Source organism: Tauraco erythrolophus, chromosome 7 (genome assembly GCF_009769465.1).
Source record: "Tauraco erythrolophus isolate bTauEry1 chromosome 7, bTauEry1.pri, whole genome shotgun sequence".
NCBI lineage: Eukaryota > Metazoa > Chordata > Aves > Musophagiformes > Musophagidae > Tauraco > Tauraco erythrolophus.
This window is the reverse complement of record NC_141471.1, coordinates 59640950-59664329: the sequence shown is the minus strand read 5'-3', so window position 1 is coordinate 59664329 and position 23380 is coordinate 59640950. Positions and strand designations below refer to the sequence as shown.

At 42.4% G+C, this 23380-nt stretch overlaps 1 protein-coding gene across 1 annotated transcript in view; it reads right to left on the bottom strand.

Moving 5' to 3' along the window:
- The window catches only part of ITGA9 (integrin subunit alpha 9), a 221172-nt gene that overhangs the window by 159084 nt on the left and 38708 nt on the right, over positions 1–23380 (bottom strand). Inside the window, exons 12-15 of the mRNA XM_086614754.1 lie at positions 22051–22141; positions 21449–21494; positions 18232–18386; positions 11132–11292 (exon numbers count right to left, since the gene is read on the bottom strand). Coding sequence (XP_086470880.1) covers positions 11132–11292; positions 18232–18386; positions 21449–21494; positions 22051–22141 — 453 coding nt within the window. The remainder of the gene's footprint in view (positions 1–11131; positions 11293–18231; positions 18387–21448; positions 21495–22050; positions 22142–23380) is intronic.

Genomic DNA, 23380 nt, shown 5'->3' with positions numbered 1-23380 from the left:
AAAAGACAGTGTTAACACTAAAAGCAAGATACATACAGATTATGCAGTCAGAAACGTTAAGATTTTTAGATAGCTATCTTGGTGGGCAGCAGGGGGACACAGCAGAAGCCCTGCAAATTATTCTGCTTGTTCTCCGAAGCAAGCAGCCTTGTGTTGAACCCAACAGCCTTCAGTCAACACAGGACATTAGATCATTGTCTTACAGAAGGGAGGAGAGGGAGAACCAATGTCAAAAAAGACCAACAGAAACAACGTAGGGAAAAATCAAGACTGTTCCCAAAATAGTAAGGAAAGAAAAATGAGCCATCACAAATATTTAAGTTGCTTATATAAAGTTTAAAAATAAATTCTGGCATTTGTCCAAGTTCTTGGAAGGGAAAAATAAAAACCAGCACTTTGGATAATATTTATTACTTGCAACGGGTATGGTGTCACAGCACAGTTCCATGCAGTATCTCCATTTCAGGGATGGATTTTGCCACAATTGACTAAATATGTATCAGTCGAGCAGAGATACAGGCAGCACAACTTGCTTCAGTGCATTTAGCAGGAACGTAAATACCAGAGGTGGAAGCACTGTCCCAACGACCTTAAACACTCACCCATTCCCCCATGCCAGAAATATTTAATGGGTTCAGGAAAAGCTTTGAAAATGCCATCTCATGTGAGTAGGGTCTGCTCTGGTGTCCAGGTGAGATCCTCACCCCTTGTTGAAGCCTGGGATAGTTTTTGCCTTTGGTTTCTATTGCCAGGGTTGCAGTGCTCGTGTTGTCTCGGCACAGACTGCGGACTGGGATCCTGAACCTGAACCTGGCTGTGCTCCAGGGCTCAGCCTCTCCAAAGCCAGCTCATGATTTCTGTTGCTGCAATTCAGAGTGGACAGGGGCAGCTTTCATGGAAACGATCCCATGGGGAACACAAGAAAATGGAAACCACCTCCTCCAGCTCCCTTCCTGCAATCGAGCAGTGGATGGGTTGAATGCTCACATGTGCCAGGGACCCCTCCCAACTCCAAGTCGCAGGGAACTCATGGGTTGCCAATTACAGCTCGAGGGCTCAAGCCTCCTCTTCACCATGAACTGCAGAGCTCACTGAATGGGGGCAAACCACTAGCCTTTCCTGGGCAAGCTACTTCTGGAGTGGGGGGCCATGCACCACAAATGGGAACTGGATTCACTCGCTTTCACAGGGGTAATATTTTTCATACAAAATTGAGTTTGTTACCATGTGAATCTGTCAGTCTTTTGTATTTTACCAGGGCACAAAGCAATCATTTTCCCTGGTGGCACATAACCAAATAAGTGATTCAGAACCACTCAGTGACCTGCTCAATGACTTAAAAGGAGTAGTTCATAGCTATTACAGTTGCATGAAACCACCTGTTTTCTCTGAATAAAGAATATTCTTATAAGAAAACAGTAACAAAAAAAACATTCCTCTTTACCATTTTTCACCCTGGTCTCAAAGACTCTTCATCTGAAAGAGCAGAGCTTGAAGAGCAAAAATCAAAGTTAACAGGTTGTGCTGCTCCAACGCTGTTGCTGCTTCTGCACTTGCAGGAACACTTGCCACATTTTTTTTTTTTATTATTTAAGGACTGAAAACCTCAACACTTCCTAAAAACATTCAAGATATCTTACAGATAACTTCAGCTATCCAGTCAGTTCTCATAGCACCCATGATCCACAAGCAAGAGCACATAAGCCAAATTTGCACGCAGAGGGACAGAGCTCAGTCTCTTATATGGAAGGGGTTTTTAAAGCCTTTCCATCAGACCATTGTCTCTGGATCTCAAAACCACTTTTTTGTGGCTAATGGTACACTTCACTTAGTGCTTTCTACATCCTAACAGGTCAAAAATATGTGAAAGAAGGTATAAATTTATATAAGACATACACTGTCTTAACTTACATTCTTTGTTAGTTGCTTCTATTTTTACAGTCTTTTCTTCTCAAAGTGACAATGTCACTTCCCTTATAGTCAATCATGCCAAATGAGAAGCTGTGTGTCTGCTAATAGGATGAAAATTACTAAGTCATGACAAGTTCAACCAGTGGTATTTTTAACTTATTTTGTCATCTAAGGAAGTCTTAAGTGATGCAGTGTGTGTGCCAAAAGAAGGAAGTAGTAAATTTACTTTACTCTCACATTATACTCCCTTAGATTTACAGCTAATTCTTCAAATTTCGGTCTAGAATTTAACACCAGACCTGGGTCTTCTAGGACAAAAAAAAAAAAAAAAAAGGCACAAGATAAACTATGGCAGGGTTCTCTTTTCATTACTATTTGTTATTACAGTCAGGTTGTCACCCAGTCCTAGCATTATGGTGTTAGGCACGCTCACGTATCACAGAGTAAAACAGTGCCTTAAAACCTATGCCCAAATGGAGATTAAAAATAGCTAGAACAACAAGATGGCAATAAAATAATCCAACTTGCACCAAAAGCATGCAAAAGTCATTCATTATTAAGTATTTTTCAGGTTTTTAGGGAGAAGATAAATGTTCACAAAAAATTTCAAGGAGAACTTTATTTACAGGACACTGCTCATGTTACGTATAAGAAATCCTGAACACCAATAGGTGCAAATTGGGCAGAAAAAGTGGTCAATAACTTGACAATAAAGGCAGACTACAAGGTCCTCGGGTTAAATTTTCTGTGAAACATCGAAGTTGCTATGTTATGTTCTCAGTGCAATCTGATCAGAGAAATCTCTCTGGTGCAGTAACACTGAGTTTTTGCTTAAGAATCAGTTCTTTGTGTTACACGCAGCCTTTACAATATCCCCCTCTGAAAATTGTTCTTTTAAAGCTGCGTAATTCACATGCAGCAATACAAATTTTAACACCAGATGAAAACAAATGGCACATCAGACTGTGAGCCAGTCAGAGGACACCAACGAAAGAAACATTCAAAATTAGATCGCACACATTTCTAAAATTTGACTGCTTCACTGTTTGAGGATAGCTTTCCAAAGTATGCTTATTTCCAAAGATGATCCTTTTCTCAAAACACAAGTGACCACTGAAAGCAACCACAGTGGCCACAAACATTTGATGGGAGAAAAGGCCATTGTAAAATCATGACACACCAAAGTGGAGAAGTGCAAGCTAATTTGCCTAATGCATCCAATTCATAAGAACATCTTGCATATAAAGTCAGGAAACAAGCTTAAGCACACATTCAGTCAAAGACACTGTGAGCAAGTTGAAAACAATTGGAACTCCCCGATAACCACCTATTCCAAATCTCCGGAGGAGCACAGCTAGCATAGGACAACACGCAGGTTCCAGGTACAGAACACTAAATTCTCTAAAATAACTGGGACTCCAGGAGAGGTCACACAGCTCTACGAGGGGAATCGAAAATTTAAATTACGCAACAGACTAGAAGCCTGTGACCAAGGATGTAACTTTTGATCATCAGCACAACCACAGGGTCTGTAACTACCCCACTGCATATGAAATGCCAGTGGGAGTGTAGGGGTGAAGGTAACAACACAGGGTACGGATCTTTCCTCAACTGCTTCTGGACCTGAGGAGTTCAACATGAAATTATGTAGTGGGGAAGAAAGGGAAAAAAGGCATTTTCTGACAAAAAAGCTCCAGGCCTGCAACCCATTACTCCCATATTTCTTCAAACGTATTGTCAGGCCCTTTTGGTATGAATTAGGGCACTGGATTAACATTACATGTTGCCATCCAAACCAAACCAAACCCAGCATCTGTAAGAGTCTCTCAGGAGACCCAAGTCTGTCTGACTACGAGGAGGTCATATGTTTGGAACACACTCAGAAGCCACAGCCAGCAAAATTAATTGTTTTCTTTTTAGCCTAGAGAGGAGTTTTCTGTTGGAAGTTGCCTCCAATGTTTCCCAACGAAGTGCCTTGCTCATTCCTTCCTAAGGGTAGCAAAATGAAAGGGTGATAATTTTAGGTACTCCCCAGTTTGCACAGGATAAGTCAACCATGTACATGTGTGTGTCCGAGATTACCACAGACTGATATTCCTCCATGTGTTATAAACAGGAAAACCACTAAGACAAACAAGCTGTTCCCTATTGTAATTTTCTGCAGCAACACTCTAGCATTAAGCGTAGTCCCCTTAAGTGTAAATTTGTCCCAAAGAAGTACTAATAAACTTTTACGGCACAATTTGCCATCATGTGTTTAGTTTATATCACTCTGTACAAAAAACAAGCTTAGAAAGTTTCTAAAACAGTAGTGTTGCTTCTTTCCACCTGAGAAAACAAGCTCTTTGGTTAACCAGGAGTGCTAGAGAAAGCAAAAATATTCCTATCCATCATTACCTGTCTTTTGAAATTACTTTTTCTAGCACAAAGCGCAGCACCTCTTATCTCTGTTTGGCCATTCACTTCCTAAAAACGCTGTCACTGGGAAATGCCATGACTCCTCTCAGAGAAAAGCCTCAGGGATGGCCTCTCCAAACTGTGAGCTCTGGTATTCTCCTCCCTAAAAGAGCCATGCTCCATCCAGGCCTAAATCTGCCCCTCCTGGGTCTCTAAAAGGTTTAATCTGCAAATCAAATTTATTTTTGAGGAACAACAGTATCGGACAAAAATAAATCAGTGGGCAGTCAGTAAACCAGGCATACGCCTGCTACCGAGTGTCTAAGAGCAGCAATGAAGTGTCACACTTCATTAAGACCTAACACGGAATAAAAGTAATTTTCAACTCCATTAAAACTTCAGAAATACGTATTTTTGAGAGACTACTTAAAAAAAGGAAAAAAGTATTTCTTCCCCATTACAGAATATATCAAAGGGACACGTTTATCAAAGGGCTCAAGATTAAAAACTTGGATCCTTTTAGGGTTTAGCAGGGAACAATGCTGTTGAAAAAAGGCAGGTAAAAAGAAATAAAAGGCAGGCAGAGCAGAATTTCAGCAGCTGCTGTGCTTTAAGTCTACTGACTTAGCCTCATTCAAGATGATATTCATTTCATTTGGGGAGCATAAAATCTCTCTACTCGGATTCATGAATGTGATTAATCAGGCACTTTGTCTGACCAGAGCAACCAAACTTGTCTGGGCCATAAACAGTGCACTTGGCTGTCTTCGTACAAGCTGGCAAAAGTCGAAGAGCAACAGTGAACTAAAGTAAAAACCCTTGATAAAACTTCAGTGGAATGTATTTTTTTGTTTTGTTTCATTGTTTTTGTAATGCACAAGCTTCGTACAGAAAATACTCAAAGACACTCTCCAACCAGAAAGGAGAAATTTGCTACCCGTGGATATCATCTACCAGTGTTAGGAGAATAAAAGCGGTTTCTTTAAAAACCTGGGAAGATGGGCAGGGGAGGGCATCTGAGCAAAACTTCTGCCTTCAGCTCACAGCTGAAACCTCCCACTGGCCTCAGGACAGATGACCTTTTGGGCTACCAAACAGCCCTACTAGCTATGTTGTCCAGTAGAGCAAAGTACCAAAACATTTACTACAGCAGTATCTGCCACAACTTGCTCTCCTATGTAGCTGCACTCCTGTGCTTAACCACTTGCAGCGTGGGTCCCCTCTGAAAGGATGCTAATGCCAGGCACATTTGGCACCTTCATTTTGGTCACGTTATGCAGGACAGTTCCAAACCTGAGTATAAACTCACCCTTGAAAGTTAACCTTGCAAAAACCTTTGAAAAAGCCAAAGACAACTCCATGGTCATTAACAGTATTTAAATCTTGATACAGTTAATGCTCAGCTCAAAGATATCAGTCTTCCCACCAACTCCTAATACTTTTTCTGGTATGTCTAAATCCCTGTACTTAAGGGGCAATGAAAAGGAACCCAGAGTTACACAGCTAACAACTATTCTTCCCTTACCCATATGAGCTACTCAGGAAAAAATGCACCTTCTATGCTCCCTGGCTTACTTTTCAAGGTGAGACATCAGCTCTACACAGTGCTGGCCAGAGTGCATCTGAAAGGAGAGCGTTGATCACTTCACAACAGAGTAAGACAACAGAAAACACTGTATTTATTTTGCTAAGATTGTATTTATTCCACTCTGCTGGAGGGGAGGCAGGCTGTTCTAACACATTGTGAGCACGCTTTGCGCAGTTTTGGAAAACAGAATTGTTCTGGAAAGTACACTTCTGTAAACAAGTCTCTGAGCTTCGTGATGACCCAACCCATCCTACAGCCCTTTAAGACTGAACATACACTATGACTGCATCTGGCTCGGCCTGACAGTTTCTCCAGTTGGCTCAGCAAAAGGGTAAAAAGAAAAAAAATTATATCAAACAACAAAAAGGAACAAACCCAAAGACATCAACTCTGTTCTTGGTCGTAGCACTGAATCTCACTGCAGTCATCATTCCTGGCAAAACTACACAGCAGCTTTTGTCTTCTTGCAGCGACGACAAACTTCCTGCTGCAGGCTGGAACAGGTCACCACTGCCTTTGTCTGCCCTGCGCTCCAAACCCTGTGAAATTCTAGATAACCGTGCCTAAGCTTTCATAGCTGTTGCTGCTCTGGTTCAAGTGTTATCCCCTGACTTGCTCTGATTTCTCTCCTCTCCCAGGGAGAGGTGAGCAGGGCTAGATAGGCACTACTGAGAGGAGCTGCACTCACTGAGGGACCAGTTTTCACCTCTTCCTCCTCAAAGCAGTGGTTATCATCCATGCCCATACACAACCCATCACTTGCAGCACCAGCGTCCCAGGAAGAGCCTCTCCAAATGTGAGCAAGCAGGCTCAGCCTGGAGCCCCCAAACCTAACTTGAGTGCTTCAGCAGCAAGCTCTGCCGCTAAACCCTCCTTCCTAAAGGCTCAGTGTTGACAGTATGGGAGAAGCCTGCCTCAATTCAAAAAAAAAAAAAAAAAAAAACCACCAAAAACCAAACCAACTTCAAAATAAGCTCTTGAGTGTATCCTAGAACACAACTTTCAGAAGAAAGTTCATGTCGCAAATGATCAAAATGATACCATCTCTACAACGCACGTGGTGGTGAGACTGAATGCTTTGCTACCCAGATTCTAGGAAAAAAAAAACAACATAACAGATTACTATGGATTAAAAATAAAAGGCTTCAATACACACATCCCCCTCAGATGAGATCAAAGAGCTACAGAGGATAGTCAAAACCACAGACCATGACTGAGCGAGCACTAGAGATGAAGTTGTGTGAGATCAGCAGCCCAGAGTATCTTTGGAGACCTGAGGTAACAGGGATGCATGGCAGACAAAGGCCAGAAACATACTTATAAAATGGCAAAATTTCACTACTGTACATAGCTGTACAATTTCTGCTAAAAGGCAGCATTTTATTCCAAACCTGCCGGTACTAACACAGCACGAGCTCCTCACCAACACACCATTATGAAAAGCCTCTGGTATCACCGCTCCTCTGCTGCTTCTGAGCCCCATTATCCCCACGATCTACAACCGGATCCAATAAGAGTTAATACGATGAGCAACATGAGACTGCTTAAAACAACCAGACAGTCACCAAGATAAAAGATCTCTGGAAAATATAAATGCTGTGTCTGGTTTAATCATGTGCCAGGACTGCTGATGGTGTTTGATGGTGTACAGTGTTTGCTCTGCAAACTGACAGCAGTGACTGGTAGCAACAGGCAGCCCAGTCGGCTGCTCCGCAGTGGGGTGAGAAACTAGACGGTATTCCTTGAATAAATGCAGGAATCATACAAGGGGCTTTCACCGTCATCACCATTACATCTTTGTGACAAGTCAAGGAAGGCAAGATTTGACCTTACATAAATCTGTAGGCACAATGTGCTTTGCTGTCTGCATCAAACTCTCTTGTCCTGTCCACAGGCAAATCTATCCTAAATGTTAGGGGAGCCCACATAAGCAGGAAACAACCAGGGCAGGTACTGGAAACAGGAGACAATGTTTCCTCAGAGCTGATGCCCTGATCACAGCATGTCTTAAACACACAGCTCAAGTCTTCTGAGCACCATCAAACGAGTGCAGTTCCCAAGAGGAAACTCTATATTTCAGCTGCGGGCCCAGATACTAAGATTAAGGAGACACTTGTAAAGCCTCCAAACCCATTTATTTTCTTTATCTTTTCTGTTTCTACTCACTTCTGCACCTCTGCTCCTTCTCCTCTTAGTACCACATTCCACTTTATCACGTTTATGTTTGCCATTCCTTCTACCAAAAAACAAATCCATTTAAAAAAAAGAATTAATCAGATTGAAACTTTTGCTTCATTTTCCTCCAGCAATATTGACGGAAGGTTACTAGCTTTACCACCACTGAAGGAGACTGGCAGCACCATCATACCCAGGTGGCTGGAGAAGGAACTGTCCAGCAGTGGAGCACCTCCCAGGAGACAGCGAGGCTCAGCTACACACCAATGTAAGAAAACCAGCAATGGTCCTGAACTTCTCAATTAATGGCCACTTGCAGCAGCTGTCCATTTTCTACTGAATATATCAGTCAAACCTCCAAAGGTTGTTTAAATTAAAATGAATGCAACTTTGGCAGATGACACCTGAGGTGCTGTATTGGAATTACTGTCTAGGTACACTAAAGATTTTCTTAAAGAGAAATCATCAAACAGGTTCCAATAGTGGCTAAGGGAGGGAAAGAAAGAAAAAGAATCAGAAAACTGTATCTCTCCTCTACTTCTCCATACCCACCACAAAACTAAACAAAGCATTTTAGAGTCCCAAAGCAGAAAAAAACACATTTTCTCATGAATTACCGTAATTCTAGAAACTAGAACTGCAGTTCAGTAGCCTGCCTTGTACAAGATCAAGTTCTGAGCTACACATATCCTACAAACCTTCTGAAATCTGTTTATCTCAGTCATGCACTTATGAGGAAAGACAGACTTTAATACTCAAATTCATTAGCAGCAATAAGAACAGTAGCTCCTGTCCTGAGAAAGGACCACAAATAGGAAAGGAGTCAAGCTCAAAACATTGAGACATCAATTGCAAAACAATTTCATTGTCCCTGTTGGTTTATTTGCAGCCTGCAACTCTGTCAGTGCTCAGTTTTAGTGGGGTCTCTTGAGATCACATCTCTCTCCTTGATTGCAGGCAGCCCAGAGCTGACATCCTCACATTACCTTATAAACAATAATAAAGTGAACAGGTTAAGGATGCAACTGCAAACAACCCAATTTGCCATGGAGGTGAATTCATCTAGCATACAGTAAAAGAAAAGGAAGAAGGAAAGCCTAAGTGAAATACTTCATATATTTTAAGCCCACATCTTTTGTCACCCATTTCATCACAAAACTATGCAATCAAGGAGATTTCTGGTTAGAGTTTGGGGATCTTTTTGTTTGTTTGTTCTTCAGGGTTTTTACTTTACTAGCTGTTACTTAAGGATAGCAGCAAAAGATCATGACCCCATTTCTACTCCTCCAGAGTCCACAGGGCTCTCTTTGATGTTTCTAATGTCATGTAGCCTCGTGGATCAGATCACCTTTCCCATGAAAGCACAGGGATTGTCTTTCTCCACTACTTCGCATTCTCCCTTACATGAACAAACAACACTTCCTGCTATTCTTCCAACTGTGAAAAATAGCTGCTTATATCATATAGCAAGCCAGTAGCCTTGTTTGTTAACCAGCTGTTTGGCTTTAAGTTGTTGGTATTTTTAAACGTATTTAAATGTTTCTGTTGCCTGTGAAAGTCAAATTTCCCAGGAATTCTCCAGAAAAATAGTTCTTACCTTTGCATTCCCAACATCAGCTAGAAACGCTACAGTAAATAAAACAGTTACCTGGGCATACATTGCCCTTCAACAAATTCCATGCAGTAGCCAAAAACTACAACAGGATTAATGTGAAAGAAACCCCTTATTGTGTTAAGATAGAAAGAGACATGCTCCTTTTCATCTGAACTCAACACATTAAAGACTAACCAGATGTGCTCATTTGAGAAAGATCAGAATTAGTAAACTCACAGCCCCATTTTCTAAGTAATGGAAATCTCCTATGTCTACATTTTATTTAATGAGCTTTTCCACAGCAGAAAAAGGTTGTTTCGAAAACAAAAAAACACAAACATGGACAATATCTAGTCTCTTCACAGAGATCCACATAACTTAACAGGACATTGTTTCCTCCTTGGTGGTCCCTTTATTTATTTTATTTTCTCTCAACAGCCATGCACAAAATGTTGATCAAGTCAAAGGATGACTTTTATCTCCTGTTCTCACAGTTTTTAGGTACAAAGAAGCTTCTGGGAAAGGTTTATACATTTAGAGATGTCTGGACCTGCTGGATCCTCAAAACAAGACAGTGCCAAGTGATATCCACTGAATTTAGGTCATACTACGGGAACACGTCCTTCAGGAAGGAGGATATGCAACTCAGCCACGCAACCATATTACCTCATACTGTGCTTGTGAAACACACGTGGTTTAAAAGATAAATCTGCTTCCTATATAATTTTCAAAACCATTCTATACATTTCTCAGCTGGAAAAAAAGCTATTATACTTGTTTTGCAAACTGAACGGCACCTGGGTGACATTTCTTCAACAACACCTGCCAAGCAAAGATAACGACAGTCTTAGCAGACTCTGGACAAAGAGTTTGTCACAGGAAGAACAGACCCTCTCTAAGTCCCAGCATGTCTGGAGAGCGCTCTCTGTATCCCTAGGACCATGACATGGGAAATGACGTTATCCCACTGCTATTTTCAAGCTCAGATGAAATGCAGGGTGCTCTTCAAACCCAAGAGCCCAATTGCTTCAGGACGGACCCCACATTATCCTGCCATTCCCATGCAGATTGCATCACCAGCCCCCTGCGCAGTCAGACCTTACACAAAGCTAAACACTAAACCTACCGCTCCTGCCAAAAAAAACTTGGCCTCCTTATTTTGAGTATAAAAAGTGTAGCAACAAACCAAGCCAAAAGAAGAAAGAAATTCCCCGCAAATGCACCTGATCAAAAGTAAATAAGATACACATTCCTGGCACCAGGTCTTGAAGGCCCAATGGTGCTTAGACAGACAAATCATGCCAAGCAAGAAGTTCTGAGCTTCCACCCAAAAAACTTCATCTACCTGTCACGAAAACAAAGAACATCTGAAGTCAAGCAGCACCACTTTAATTTGTTGAGTATTTTTTTTTTAAAGAGTGGAATTGCAGTGAGGCCAACGTAAGTAAGGACAGGAATGAACTGACCTTGACATACGCTAGGTAATGCTCGCACTTTTCCTGCATGTAGGACAGTTGTAACTTCTCTGTGATTTGTCCCACTGTCTCTCCAGAAGTCACAAAGTAAACTCTGGGTTGCTGGCTCTTTTCCTTCTTTGCCACATCAGCAGTCAAGTTATAATTCAAATCTGTTTTAAAAAGGAAGAAGAAGAAAACAAAGGATGTCAGTGAACAATAGTTACTTTTTAGCCACCTATCAATGGATCCTGTTGCCCCCGGGGAGTGTGTGCTTGAAGAAAGGTCAACCCTTGCAGGCCCTCAATCAATCACTAAGTTTCCTGTGGCTGCACAAAACCAAATCCACTTTACTGACGTATTCCCAGGTTTTCGTGTTGCTACATTCCCCAGCCCATCCTTTCCCATAGGAAATGATGTGTAAAAATATACACACGCTTAACAAAAAAAAAAAACACCAAAAAAACCCAAAAGATGCTTAAACTACCTTGCTAACAGAAAAAGCAAAAACACAACACAACTAACAACAGCAGCCTCGAGCTTTGTTTTCCTTCTAGAACAGCCCAAACCATGCCAACAGACAACCACGATGTGGCATTTCCTGCCAATTACTTTTGTTGATTCGCAGTCATCTTAGCGTTTAGACCTTAACCAGAGGTCGATGCCTTGCACTCCGTATCCCCCTCTCACATGTTACACATCCCTGGCAGTTTATGGAAGACATACCCGGAGACTAATGAGCTGTATCTCTGTAAATCCTGTTTCCTACTGTTCCACAGGATAGGGAGCTTAAAACAACCAGTTGGTTTGCGACTTGAAGTATCTGTGTCCACAAGGAAACTTATTTGTTACCTGAAGTAGCTGCACAGTGATTGAATAATCCCAGATCCCTACACCTTTCGTGTCGGTAAATGCAGGAACAGGAGCAACAAAACTGCAACAGAAGCACGGATGCTTGTTCTGCTGCTGTCCACAGAGAAGAGAAACGGTGGCTGTGAGGTCCTTTCACTCATCACAGTCCGCAGCCTGTACTGATTTCAGCTGCTATCAAGGCAATAATGGGAATTACCATGTGATGGGCTCACTCTAAACGGCTTAATTAGTTGATAATCTTCACAAACGACAGCCAGCACCAGCTCCTGGGCTGATTTGTTACATATGTAGGATACTTGCCAAATTATTGCTTTGTCTTTTATTTATGTTTTAAGTCCTAAATGATTGATGCCAGATAATATGCTCCCCATAAATGTAAACTTCTTTTAAGCCAGAATTTTATAAACAAGCAATGTAAACGTAACACATTCCTGGACTGAGGTCTTCTAATACCAAGTTTCGGCAAGGGGTCTTTGCTGGGTTTTGCTGTGTTTTCTTTCTGTTTTGAGGTGGTGTTTATCAATGAAAATCCTAAGCTCTCTAAACGAACACTGCTGCCAATGCTATCACCTCCAATCATTTCTCCACCAAAATTTCACTACTTTGAAGCATTTATTTAATGATGCTGTAAAACTTGATGCAAAAGTCTCTGTGAACACTCATAATGCACATAAATGAAACCGACTTCACTTTCATTTGCAGCGTGTTGCATTCTGACGAAAATCTCACTCCCAAATTCATGCAAAGCATCCAGAGACATACCCTAGGTAGTAAAAAAAAGTCACAGCTGAGAAATCAGCTTATCATCACAGGGCTTCACCTGAACTTTTTTTGCTTGCTTTTGGCAGAATAACTTGCTTAGAAGGCTAATGCCTTCAAACTGACAAGCTCAGCACCAAAAACTCTCACTGTGTTCACTCAGGCTCAACTAAAGAACACCACCTAAAACAAAACCATGGAGTTTAGCCTGTTTAAAATCCTAGCAGTCTCTTTCTTAACTTTTTTTTTTTCTGTTTTAAAGTGCACATCCCACACCCTTCCCCAATTGTCTCCTTTCCACTTTCAAGACCTCACACGCACTCACGTGTGCTGAGAACCGGCATCCTAAGAATAAGGACAAGAAAACCTGTTAGCAAACCCAGGCCCTTCGTAGGCAGAGGTAAAAAGCCCTGCAGGGAGACACAGCCCTCTTCAAAGTAGGAGCACCAAAGAGAGCCGGGTCTGCAGAGGCACCCCGGGAGGCTCTGTTCATTTCTGCTCACGCTAACGCCTTGGAGGTTCTCCGAAGGAGATGCACAACTCATTACTGACACTGAAGATTCCTCGCTGCAGGCGCAGAGACGCATCCCAACACGAGCCCCGTACCAGGCCTCCAAGCAGAGCAATCCCAGCTACTGTCTCTCCAAAAGAGCAGTGGATGTTTTCAATCAAGCAGCACAGTTCCCGTCCTCCCCCCCACGCCTCCCCTTTATTTTGACAACTTGTTTCTATGTTATATCCAATGATGTCACATCAGTGGAAAAACTGAAATATCATGAGTAAGGCTTTTTTTCCCCCCCCTCAGCTTCATTGCTTCCAAAAAGCAACCAGGGTGGGGAGATAACTGGCCAAACTTAGCACTGCTGGTGGTGTAAGTTCCTCCTGCTCACTCCAGTAGGAGATCGGGAAGCAAGTTTTTGCTAGCAAATTAACTCTTGCAAGTAATGCCTTCAAATATTTGTCCAACAGCTTTGAGCATGTCTGATTAGAAATGTTTCTGGGGATCTGACCACCCAACTTCACATGATCAAAATAAAACTCCGGCATGGATTTGATGAGCTCAGATCAAGCGCATGATTTTTTTAACGACTCTTTCTTTTCCATAATTAAAGTTAAATGCCTAAAAACTTCAATAACGGCTCCCTCTGAGAAATTTTTGGTCATACCTGCAAGAGGACTGCCAGCCAGCAGATCAGGAGAGTTACTCCAGCCAGTAATAAATGCACTAAGTAAATGGCAGCAGGCATTTTATAATGGATTTTCATCTTAAGTGGCACATACGTACTCAAGATGTAAGAGAGGAGTAAGAAGGGATTGAAATCAGGCAACGGCATCCTGTGAGCTAAAACAGGAATCACAGCTGGCTGTGCTAATGGAGCAGTTACACACCCTGAGCCACCTGACACATCCCTCCATCGCCCATTCAGATGATGCTACAGCACACAAAAAGCAGGAGACAAAATGCTCAGCAGTAATAACCACATCCGTAAGTCCTTGTTAAACTACTAGCTATAGCACTGATTTGTGGTGGGGGCAGGGGAGGTGCCACATGGAGAAAATGAAGAACTTACTAAATAATAACAAAAAGCCATTGGAAGAGGAGTGTGTTTCTTTGCCTTCTCTACCAGTAATTACAAGGAGAAAATGATTCATGAACTTTGCTTGCAGAGAAAATTCTTAAGTAATGAAAGTATTAAAAAACTTGCCCTAGCGAATGACAACACAGGACATTCCCGCCATCCTCTTCCAAAAAAAATCTTTCCTTTTCCCCTTACTTCAAACTTTGTTTCAAGCTCTTTCTCATAGAGTTGTCCCTAGCTTCCAAGCAGGGAGCCATCCTCACTGCTCCAGGCATACACTGAACAACACACCCCTACAGCATCCCTGCTTCGGAGGGTAGCGCTGACTTAGGCCCGCATCCAAGAGGACTGGAAAAATGAGAGACAGACAGAAATAATACTCCTGCACCAAAGGACAGCAGGATACACACAAGAGGAGTCTCTACTTTAGTCAGGCTTTGGATCAGGCATGTTTCTTCAGTGCTAGAAACAGATTCAAACAGAGTGAAAGGGTCAAGCAACCCATTATCCCACACTAAATCTCACATCTGTCTTCCAGGTAACAGTATCTGGGACATGAAGACTACCCTAGAAATGGACCGACACACAAGCAATGCACTCCTGAAGTGAACAGTACAAGAGAAACTTTGAAGAAGTTTCTGATGCATCTGCCTAACTCTTGCCCAAAACTCTTTATTTCACAGGCACTTAAAATTCAACTAATTCTTACACTGGCACTATTATTACTATTATTGTTGCTGTTGTTGTTGGATAAAGTATCCAGACTGTAGGCATAAGTTTATTTCCATTCTCCTGCAGAGATGAATGCAGTAACAGCACTTGATGCACAGAGATGCCAGCAGCCTCCGTTTTCTTGTCCTGGTCACCCAGAAGCACATGGTCTCAACAGGCTGATGCCTGCTCATCCACACTAGGAACAGCCTTTCTCCCATCCTTGCCTTTCCTGCAGATACAGAGACCCCAGGGGAGACAACGCAATAGCCCCTCAAGGGAGGGAGGAACAGCCTGAGTGAGATTCCGAGGTGAATAGGCTGCCCAGGGAGGTGGTTGAGTCCCCATCCCTGGATGTGTTTAAGAATAGGGTGGATGATCTACTTAGGGATATGGTTTAATGGGGATTAGGGACGGTTGGACTCGATGATCTCTAAGGTCTTTTCCAACCTAGAAATCTATGAATCTATGAAAGAGTGAAAACTGACAATGCCGTATTCTCACCCAACCAGGAGGTACCCGAGGCTCTCTCTGCCGGCGGGCGCACGACTAGACACGCTCAGCTCTCCAGCAAGCGCGGAGGCAGAGCGAAGGGTCAGACAATGCCTGGCACACAGTGCAGAGCACATGCTTCACTCGGGCAGGGCTCTCTGTTCAGACAAAACCATTTCAGCAACCAATTTATACTTCTGCAGACCGTAGTCTGCAAACAGTATCTACAAAATGGATGGGAATTTTACCGTCGTTGCCAGTCTCAAGCAGCACCGATAAACACAGATCCTCAAATAGCTGTTATATGACCAGTAGTATTGCAACTACCACTAGAAAAAAAGAAAAAAAGAGAAAAAACAGGAGAGTGGGGAAGGTTTATATGCAAGTGTGCGGCAGTGTTCAATGAAGATCATCTTCCTTCACATGCTAATTAATGAAATAACCACACATTCAAGTAGGCATTGAAGACACACATTCGCCACAGAAGAATGCTGCTTGCATGTTCAACTTGACTTTCTAAACACTGTGAAGTAGGTGACCAAGTCCAGCTGCTCAAGAGCAACACCCAGCTTTTCACCAGTAAGCAGCAGTCTTGAGTGTCCGCGCTGACAAGCCTTAGGGGAGCGGCGTTCCCTGTGGACACTGTGTTCTCACCTTCTGACTTAACAAACCCCCTCCAGATATCTGAAGACGAGATGATCCCAACCCTTTTAGCCACAAAACTTTGACATAGCATTTTAACACCTCCGTATGCCTTTCAGATTCTGAACTGGACAAAAATGTACTTACAGGGATATTTATTCTGCCCCCCTCCCCCCCGCATTTAACCACGGAGGAGAGGAACCACTGCAATATTTCCACGAATTGTTCCACCCTTTGTTAATTGATACTCCTCAAATGCAACATAATTAAAATGGCCTGACTGTTAGGTTACAAACTGAAAGCTTATTTGAGATATTTTATCCAAATCATATCCCTGAGGAGTTTTACACAGTCAGAGACTTCTGGCTGCAGTGTTTTCAAGACAAATCACTTTGCTAGAAGCATTGTATAAAAGGACAATGGTTGGAATTTTTATAATCATCTACTTAATAGTAAAAAAATTCCTTACAATGAGATGGGTGTTACTTGCCAAAGAAGATGCACATGTGCTTTCACCACAGTGAATCATCGTGAGTACAGTTTGTATGGTAACACAGAGGAATTCAGCTGGCTCTTACAAGACATGATGAAGCAAGAAGATAGGTCTTTTGCAAACAAAGGAACAGATACTTAGATTGGAAAAAAAAAAAGCAGCCCACTTCTTAGCCATAGGTCCAGAGAGATGAAATTCAAACAAAGGAAACATTTTAAACAGTACTCCACGAAACATAAGGAAACATATTCAGAAAATCTATTCAGTGATTTTCAGAAGGGAATTAACACCCCTGGGGCACTCAGAGATAAATATTTCCTTAACTGACAGAGTAGCGTGTAGTACAAAAAAAACTTTATCAAAGCATGTGTTTGTCTGCTAAGAGTCATCATTCATGGTGAAGAAAAAACCGCAAAAATAGAAACGGAAGTCTCAGTTGCACCAATATGTTAGAACCCAGTGGAATCTTAAAATTTAGTAACTTCATTTTTTTGATCTGCTCAGGTGACAAAGTGACAAGCTGCAAAGAGCAACTCCAATTTTCAGCTTGTAGTTCTCACTCCATGTGAACGGCAGAAGTTAGCAAGAAGCTGCCTTCTTCTCTGACTCATTTACAATCCAAACACTGCAGCAGGCTCTGCATACTGGGATGCACAGCTGCAACCCTCTCCCTTCTGGATTAGCGGCTCAGAAAGGCTGGGGCACAGAGAGGAGGTGGCACTGCTTCCCCCAGCTCCTCACCAGACTCACTGCAGAGACACAACACGCCGTGAATCTGAGGGATCTTCCCTGAGCAGCACACTGCATGTCCTCTGCTATTCCTAAAGCACAGCAAAGGTAAAACATCATGGCCCAACTAGATAAACCCAGACCTTCTATTCCACACCACTTCACACAATATCTAAGCTTGTAAACACTGGGATGTAAAAGACGTAAGTAATATTTTAATGCAGCCAAGACATGAAGGCTTGCACAATTACACATCTTACACAATTCCATTCAGCCAAGAAACTCCATGTGTTTTACACAGACTAACTAACCTGGAAGATATTCTTGCCATCAGTAAAACGCTGAGCTATTTATAATTATTTTACAGACAGGTAAACTGAGGCACAGAAAAGGACTTGGTCATGTTGGGTAGGAAACCAGATTTATAGTGCTCTGTTTCAAGAGCTCCTTGTAGACTTCCAATAACTATTAATCTGGAGAAAATTACATCTGCTTTCTGATAACACTGATAGAGGACATGAATACAGAAATATGTTATTGTGAGGTAAACAGAATACGAACTTACAAAGCATCAATTGCTTCTGTGTTCTCTGTCGTTGCAGTAAGCCCAAGGACACATTTCTCTCCTTTCACTGAGGACGAAACTGCCCCAGTATTATGTCAGCCTCATCAGATGGTAAAAACGAGCCCAAGAAAGTTCCCGGGGAGCCTCCAACTTTCTGGAACTGTATAGCCCAGCTCACCTTGAAACAACTTATTTCACATAAAAGCTCCGTTAACTGACTTCAAAGGGAGCCCTCGACTCCAGGTCAACCTGCTAGCAGGTACCTTACCTATTTCTCCAGGAACACGTTTGCCACTGAAGCGAAAGCATGCTGTGACGTTGAGGCAGTTCACCGGCTGCAAACCATCGTGGCATTGAGGAGCCGTGATATTGATGGACACAGGTAGGAAAATGGAGATGTCCATGGTGATGACAGGCCTGGATCTGGAGATCAACAGAGAAGTGGAATCGAGTGATCCTTCAGAGGGAGGTTTCTCAGCCAAAGGAAAACAAAGTAAATTTGGTAAAATGCACCATTTCAAGCAGACATGAAAAATAAGAGAGGACATTTGAACTGTAAGATAAATTCGCACTTGAGCTGACTGGTAAGGACTACCAGTGTCTGAATGAAAACCATAGCATCAGCTTGAAGTTCAGTGATTAGATACAGACTGCAGGCAGGCAGCTGGGGAAACTGATAATATATTAGAACAATAATGTAATTGAATATATTGTAACAATAATAATAATCTCCAGCCAAAGTTGCATAAAACCTTCCTGATGACTGAAGAGGATAACAAAATTGGCACATCAGCAACCAAGGACAACAAGCTCATGCAAGTGAGACTGCTCACTAAGCAGCCTGGACAGTCACGAAAGGGCAGGCAGAGACCTTAGTTTTCCAGAGAATGGTCTACAGTCAAATTTGTGACCTGAAAGTCAGGGAGGGAGCACAGGGGTAGGAGATGGATCCATACATAATTTTTCTGACTGTATAAGAGGGACAACAGACACCATGTTCATGTTTTCTGGAGAAAACGTTTGGCTAATTCCCTCCCGGCAAGTTGCAAGGATTGAATACTCTTTTCACGCTGTTGACCTCTGTTTCAGGAGTCACCTGGTGCACCGTGAACAAAAGCTTTCTACCCTTGCAAATCCAACACTGGGTTATTGCTACAACTCTTCCCGGCTGAAGAAGATCTTGGCCAGAGTAGCAGAGCAAGCCGAGTGCCATCAGGGCCCAGGTGGGTCTCCCCTCTCACACAACACAGAAACCCCGCCGGCTTGGTTGGGAAAAGCTGCTCGGAAACTCAGGCTCTCCTGAGCCGTTCCCAGCACAGGACTTCAGCCCAAAAATTCACTGAGCGTTATGCTTCGTGGTTTCAATTCTGTACATGTTCAACATGAGCGTGTTCTTCCAAAACCAACTTCAGTAGCAAAAAAATGTGCAGCAACCAGCGGATTCACTTCTAATGTAGTCCCAGCAGCCGTGCAAAGCCAGAGCACGTAAGCAAACCACTTCAGGATTCTCACTCCACAAGCCACTTAATTTAGAGGCAGGGGAGACGAGGGAGAAGAGAGCGGGGATCGTGGTTACACCTAATTCATATTGACTGGAACAAGTTTCGCATCAATCTCCAAGACAGCTGCTCAGACTCTTTTACCACAGCCCAAAATAACAGTTTGAGTTCACCTTTTCAGATGAAGGATGAAGGTAAATGCTAACCATTGAAATATATAATACAGTAATGGGGGGGGAAAGTAGGAAAGAGAGCGAGCTTCCTAGGATCATTTCACACCTGGGAAAAACACTCTTTCCAAATGCTTGAGGAAACACAAAAGAGTAAATAATATAATTGGTGTAGAAAAATATTTCTGCTAGAAAAAAAATATATTCTCCAGCCATGATGCACTGTGTGATTTTTCCTTAACATTAGCTCACTTGGTTATTCACTGGGGGGGGAAAAAAAACAAAACAAAACAAAACAAACAATGCATCTGTCAAACAGCCATACACACACGCGAGTAGTACAACGACGATCCGCCCCAAGTCACCGCGGCTTCCACCAAAGCCTTTAATATCACTTGGCAAAACATTTGTTGGTTTTGGCCGGAGGACTTCACAAAGGCTTCTGGAGGGGTGAGGAAAAAAAAAAGAAAAGCTGATTTCTTTATCCTAATCTGAATCTAAACAGCAAGAGTGACACGCTCTAAATTGGCAGTAGCACCAATTAATCAGGCTGCCCACAAAGTCAGTCAGCACCGTGGTGCTAATCTCCTCCGAAACGCACAGGCAGTGACTGAACACATGGACAGAGGTCACCGTGCTGTTGTGATGTATGTCGTTTCAAACACCACAGCAAGCCTTTTAGATAGCCTTTCCTTCCCTGCAAGTAACAAAAATGCAGGAGAAAAATGCATAGGTTTCTTTCAAGGGGTTTCGGAGACACAAGGGTTCAAGATCCCATCTGGGGCATGGCATGCCTTTTCACAGAAGCAGCAATCTGCTTCCTCTGCATGTGTAATGAAGGACTAGAAAACTCTTCAGAAGGCTTGATCACCTGCCACATTGATCACCACACTTCTTTCCCCCTCTCGTTTTTGTTTTTGTTTTGTTTAATTGATTCAAATGGAAACGGAGCCAAATTTTTCCTGCCTAGAAGAGGAGTCAGGCTGGCGTGTCCGTTCTGCAGCTCCAGCGTTTGTCTTGCCAGTCACACCACATCCCTGTTTCTTCCATTAAGATGCAGGAGTCCCTAGTGACTTGTAGTTCTAACGACATCTAGGTATTTACAGGATTTTTCTATTAAATATTAACAAGTGTAACAACAGAGCTACTGGCAAAATTCAAACTTCCCGTTCTCTTACCCAGGTCTGTGCATCTCAAGCCTGCTCCTACTCTAAATCTCCACCTCCATAATTTGGTGAACCAAGCTGTCACACCTCTCTCCATCAGATGAAACAAGCAATTGCACTTAACTCCCACACTCAAAACAGCAGCCCAAATCCTGCGTGCATTGCAAATGTCTCCGTATTTCATTTCCCTGAAGACTCTTATTTCACTCTGTGTCCCATTATAACTTGCAAAATTACTGGCATCGTACGCAGCTGGCTTTTTGCACAACTGCGTTCCCTTAAATCATAATTTATTTACTTTATGCAAATGTAAGAACAATAAAAAAGCCTTCTCACAAGTTCAGAGCAACCTTTCTAAAAAGGCACCGAGATGCAACTTATCTCCTTCCAGCTCCAGCCCTTTGTTATCTTCATAGCCTTGGGAGTCCTACTTATTGTCACACCTCCCTATGCTGTTTAAATTACATTCTGAACTCTTTGACACCATCCATGTCTAAGGTTCTGCTTAAAAAGTAATCCAGCTTGCTGCTTCTGACCACAATAAACTAGGGAGAAAGTCAGCGTGGTGGAGCACTTAGGCCACATAAGATATTAACAGAAAACAGACACAAAAAGAAGACAACAGTGGATGAAAAAGACATCAATCTCACCTCAGAAGTACCACATTGTCTGACAAGAAGGCTCCAACGGTCATATCTGAAATTTTTATAACATTGAGACAGTTACAAAGGAGGCACAGAATTCAGTTCTCTCAAGGCAGCTGGTAAATTACAGAGCATATATCTCAAAAAAACATTTTTCTGACTTAAATCAGCCAACTGGTCCCTTCGAATATCATTATGTCACAAGTATTATAAATGGAGAATTATGTCCGTGACTTTACTTCACTTCTACTTCATTGTTTGGGTTTTATTATTACTATTAAGTTATTGTCTAAATTTTTAAATTTTTTTTAAGTTTGTCATCATGACTGACAAGCTTCCAAAAAACTTCCAATCTTGGCCAGATACTGAAATCCTCTGCTTTAATATGTCAATCCTTTGTCACGATTACCCAAACACCTGAATCAAGCAATCTGCTCAAATTCTTATCAGGAGCTTCGAATAATGGAGAAGAAAGGGAAGAAAATGCTCAGCTTCATCTGCCTCCCGCAACAGCAGGAACCAGCAACCTTGAAACGACCAGCTCTGATGTTTTCTCAGTCTGCTGCTGCATTTCCCCAGTGCTCTCACTGCCAGAGTAGTGGACGTACCTGGATAACCATTGCCATCCATATCAACTCCCCCTGATATGGACTGGCCGAACATCCGCAGCATCGGGTTAATTGTCTGCCCAGACAGCTTCTGCAGTGGAAAACACACCAGTGAAATCAGTCAGGAACACAAAGAATCCTCAAAAACAACAACAACAAAAAAAACCAAAACACACCACAAAACCAAAAAACCTTCAAGCCTGATTTTCCTGGTCACCGGGGCTCCATTCCATGGGCTGGGAGTGCTGCACACCTGCAGGCTCGCGCTTCACCCACGCAGCCCTGAGCAGGAAGGCTGCCGACTGCAGGAAGCCCTTCTGCTCTGGGCTAGGAGGAGGCCAGTGTTGGCTTGGATTAAAAAACACACCTGCGTTACAACCCTCATGCAGACCCAAGCAAAATAAAGAACATCAAACAGATTTCTTGGAGAGGGAGGAAATTTAACTGCACCCTCGAGATTTTTTTTTTTTTTTTGCATTACCTTCATTTCTGTAAATAAAAGTTTTAAGCAGCATCTTAAAAAAATTAATGATTAATTGAAAGAGAAAATCCTGCACAACCATTCCTTTTCACAAAGTTTGCCAGCATACTCAAAGTCAAAGTGATTAATTTTCATCCCACTTGGAAATTCTGGTTTCCATCAGCTATTATGCAGTATTTTGTGTCGGTTTGGAAGCTGTGTCTCATTTCTGCCTCCTCAATGCAAAAATTAACTAGTTTCTAACATATCTTTTTTTTTTTTTTGTAATTACTAACACAAAAACTTTCTCTGAACTGCTTGAATTGTCAATGCCTTTGTCTGAAGCAAATTAACATATCAAAATCTCACTTTCTAAGACAACAATCAGACATCTCCCAGCTCTCCTTCCTTACTATGGGCCACCAATGGAAGATGTGAACTCAAACCAACATCTGACTGCAGAAGTTATAGACAGAGGAAATCTATCCCACAGAGGAATTTTGAGGGTGCTGGTGGTGCTTCACAGCTTGTGACATGCGATCAGCTTTTCCTGGCTCTCCCATAACATTGGACAAAAGGTCGGACGGGAAACGCATGGAAAAAAAGACAAGTTGAGGGGAAGAAAGATATCCTGCAGTCCTGACGGCCAGTTTAAAGGGAAACCAGTGCTCCACTGTATACAGATCTCCTTTTCCTACTCGTGGGCAGATAAGATTACGACAACTGGAAGAAACTTCCTCCCCACTTGCATCGCGTTTTTGGGAGGTCCCAGTCAGGGTGGTAAATCTTGCCTGCAAACATCCCAGTGGACATCTGCAGGCTATTACAGCCTAGAAGGCAGAGGTATTAACTCTGCTCTGCTTTTAAGTG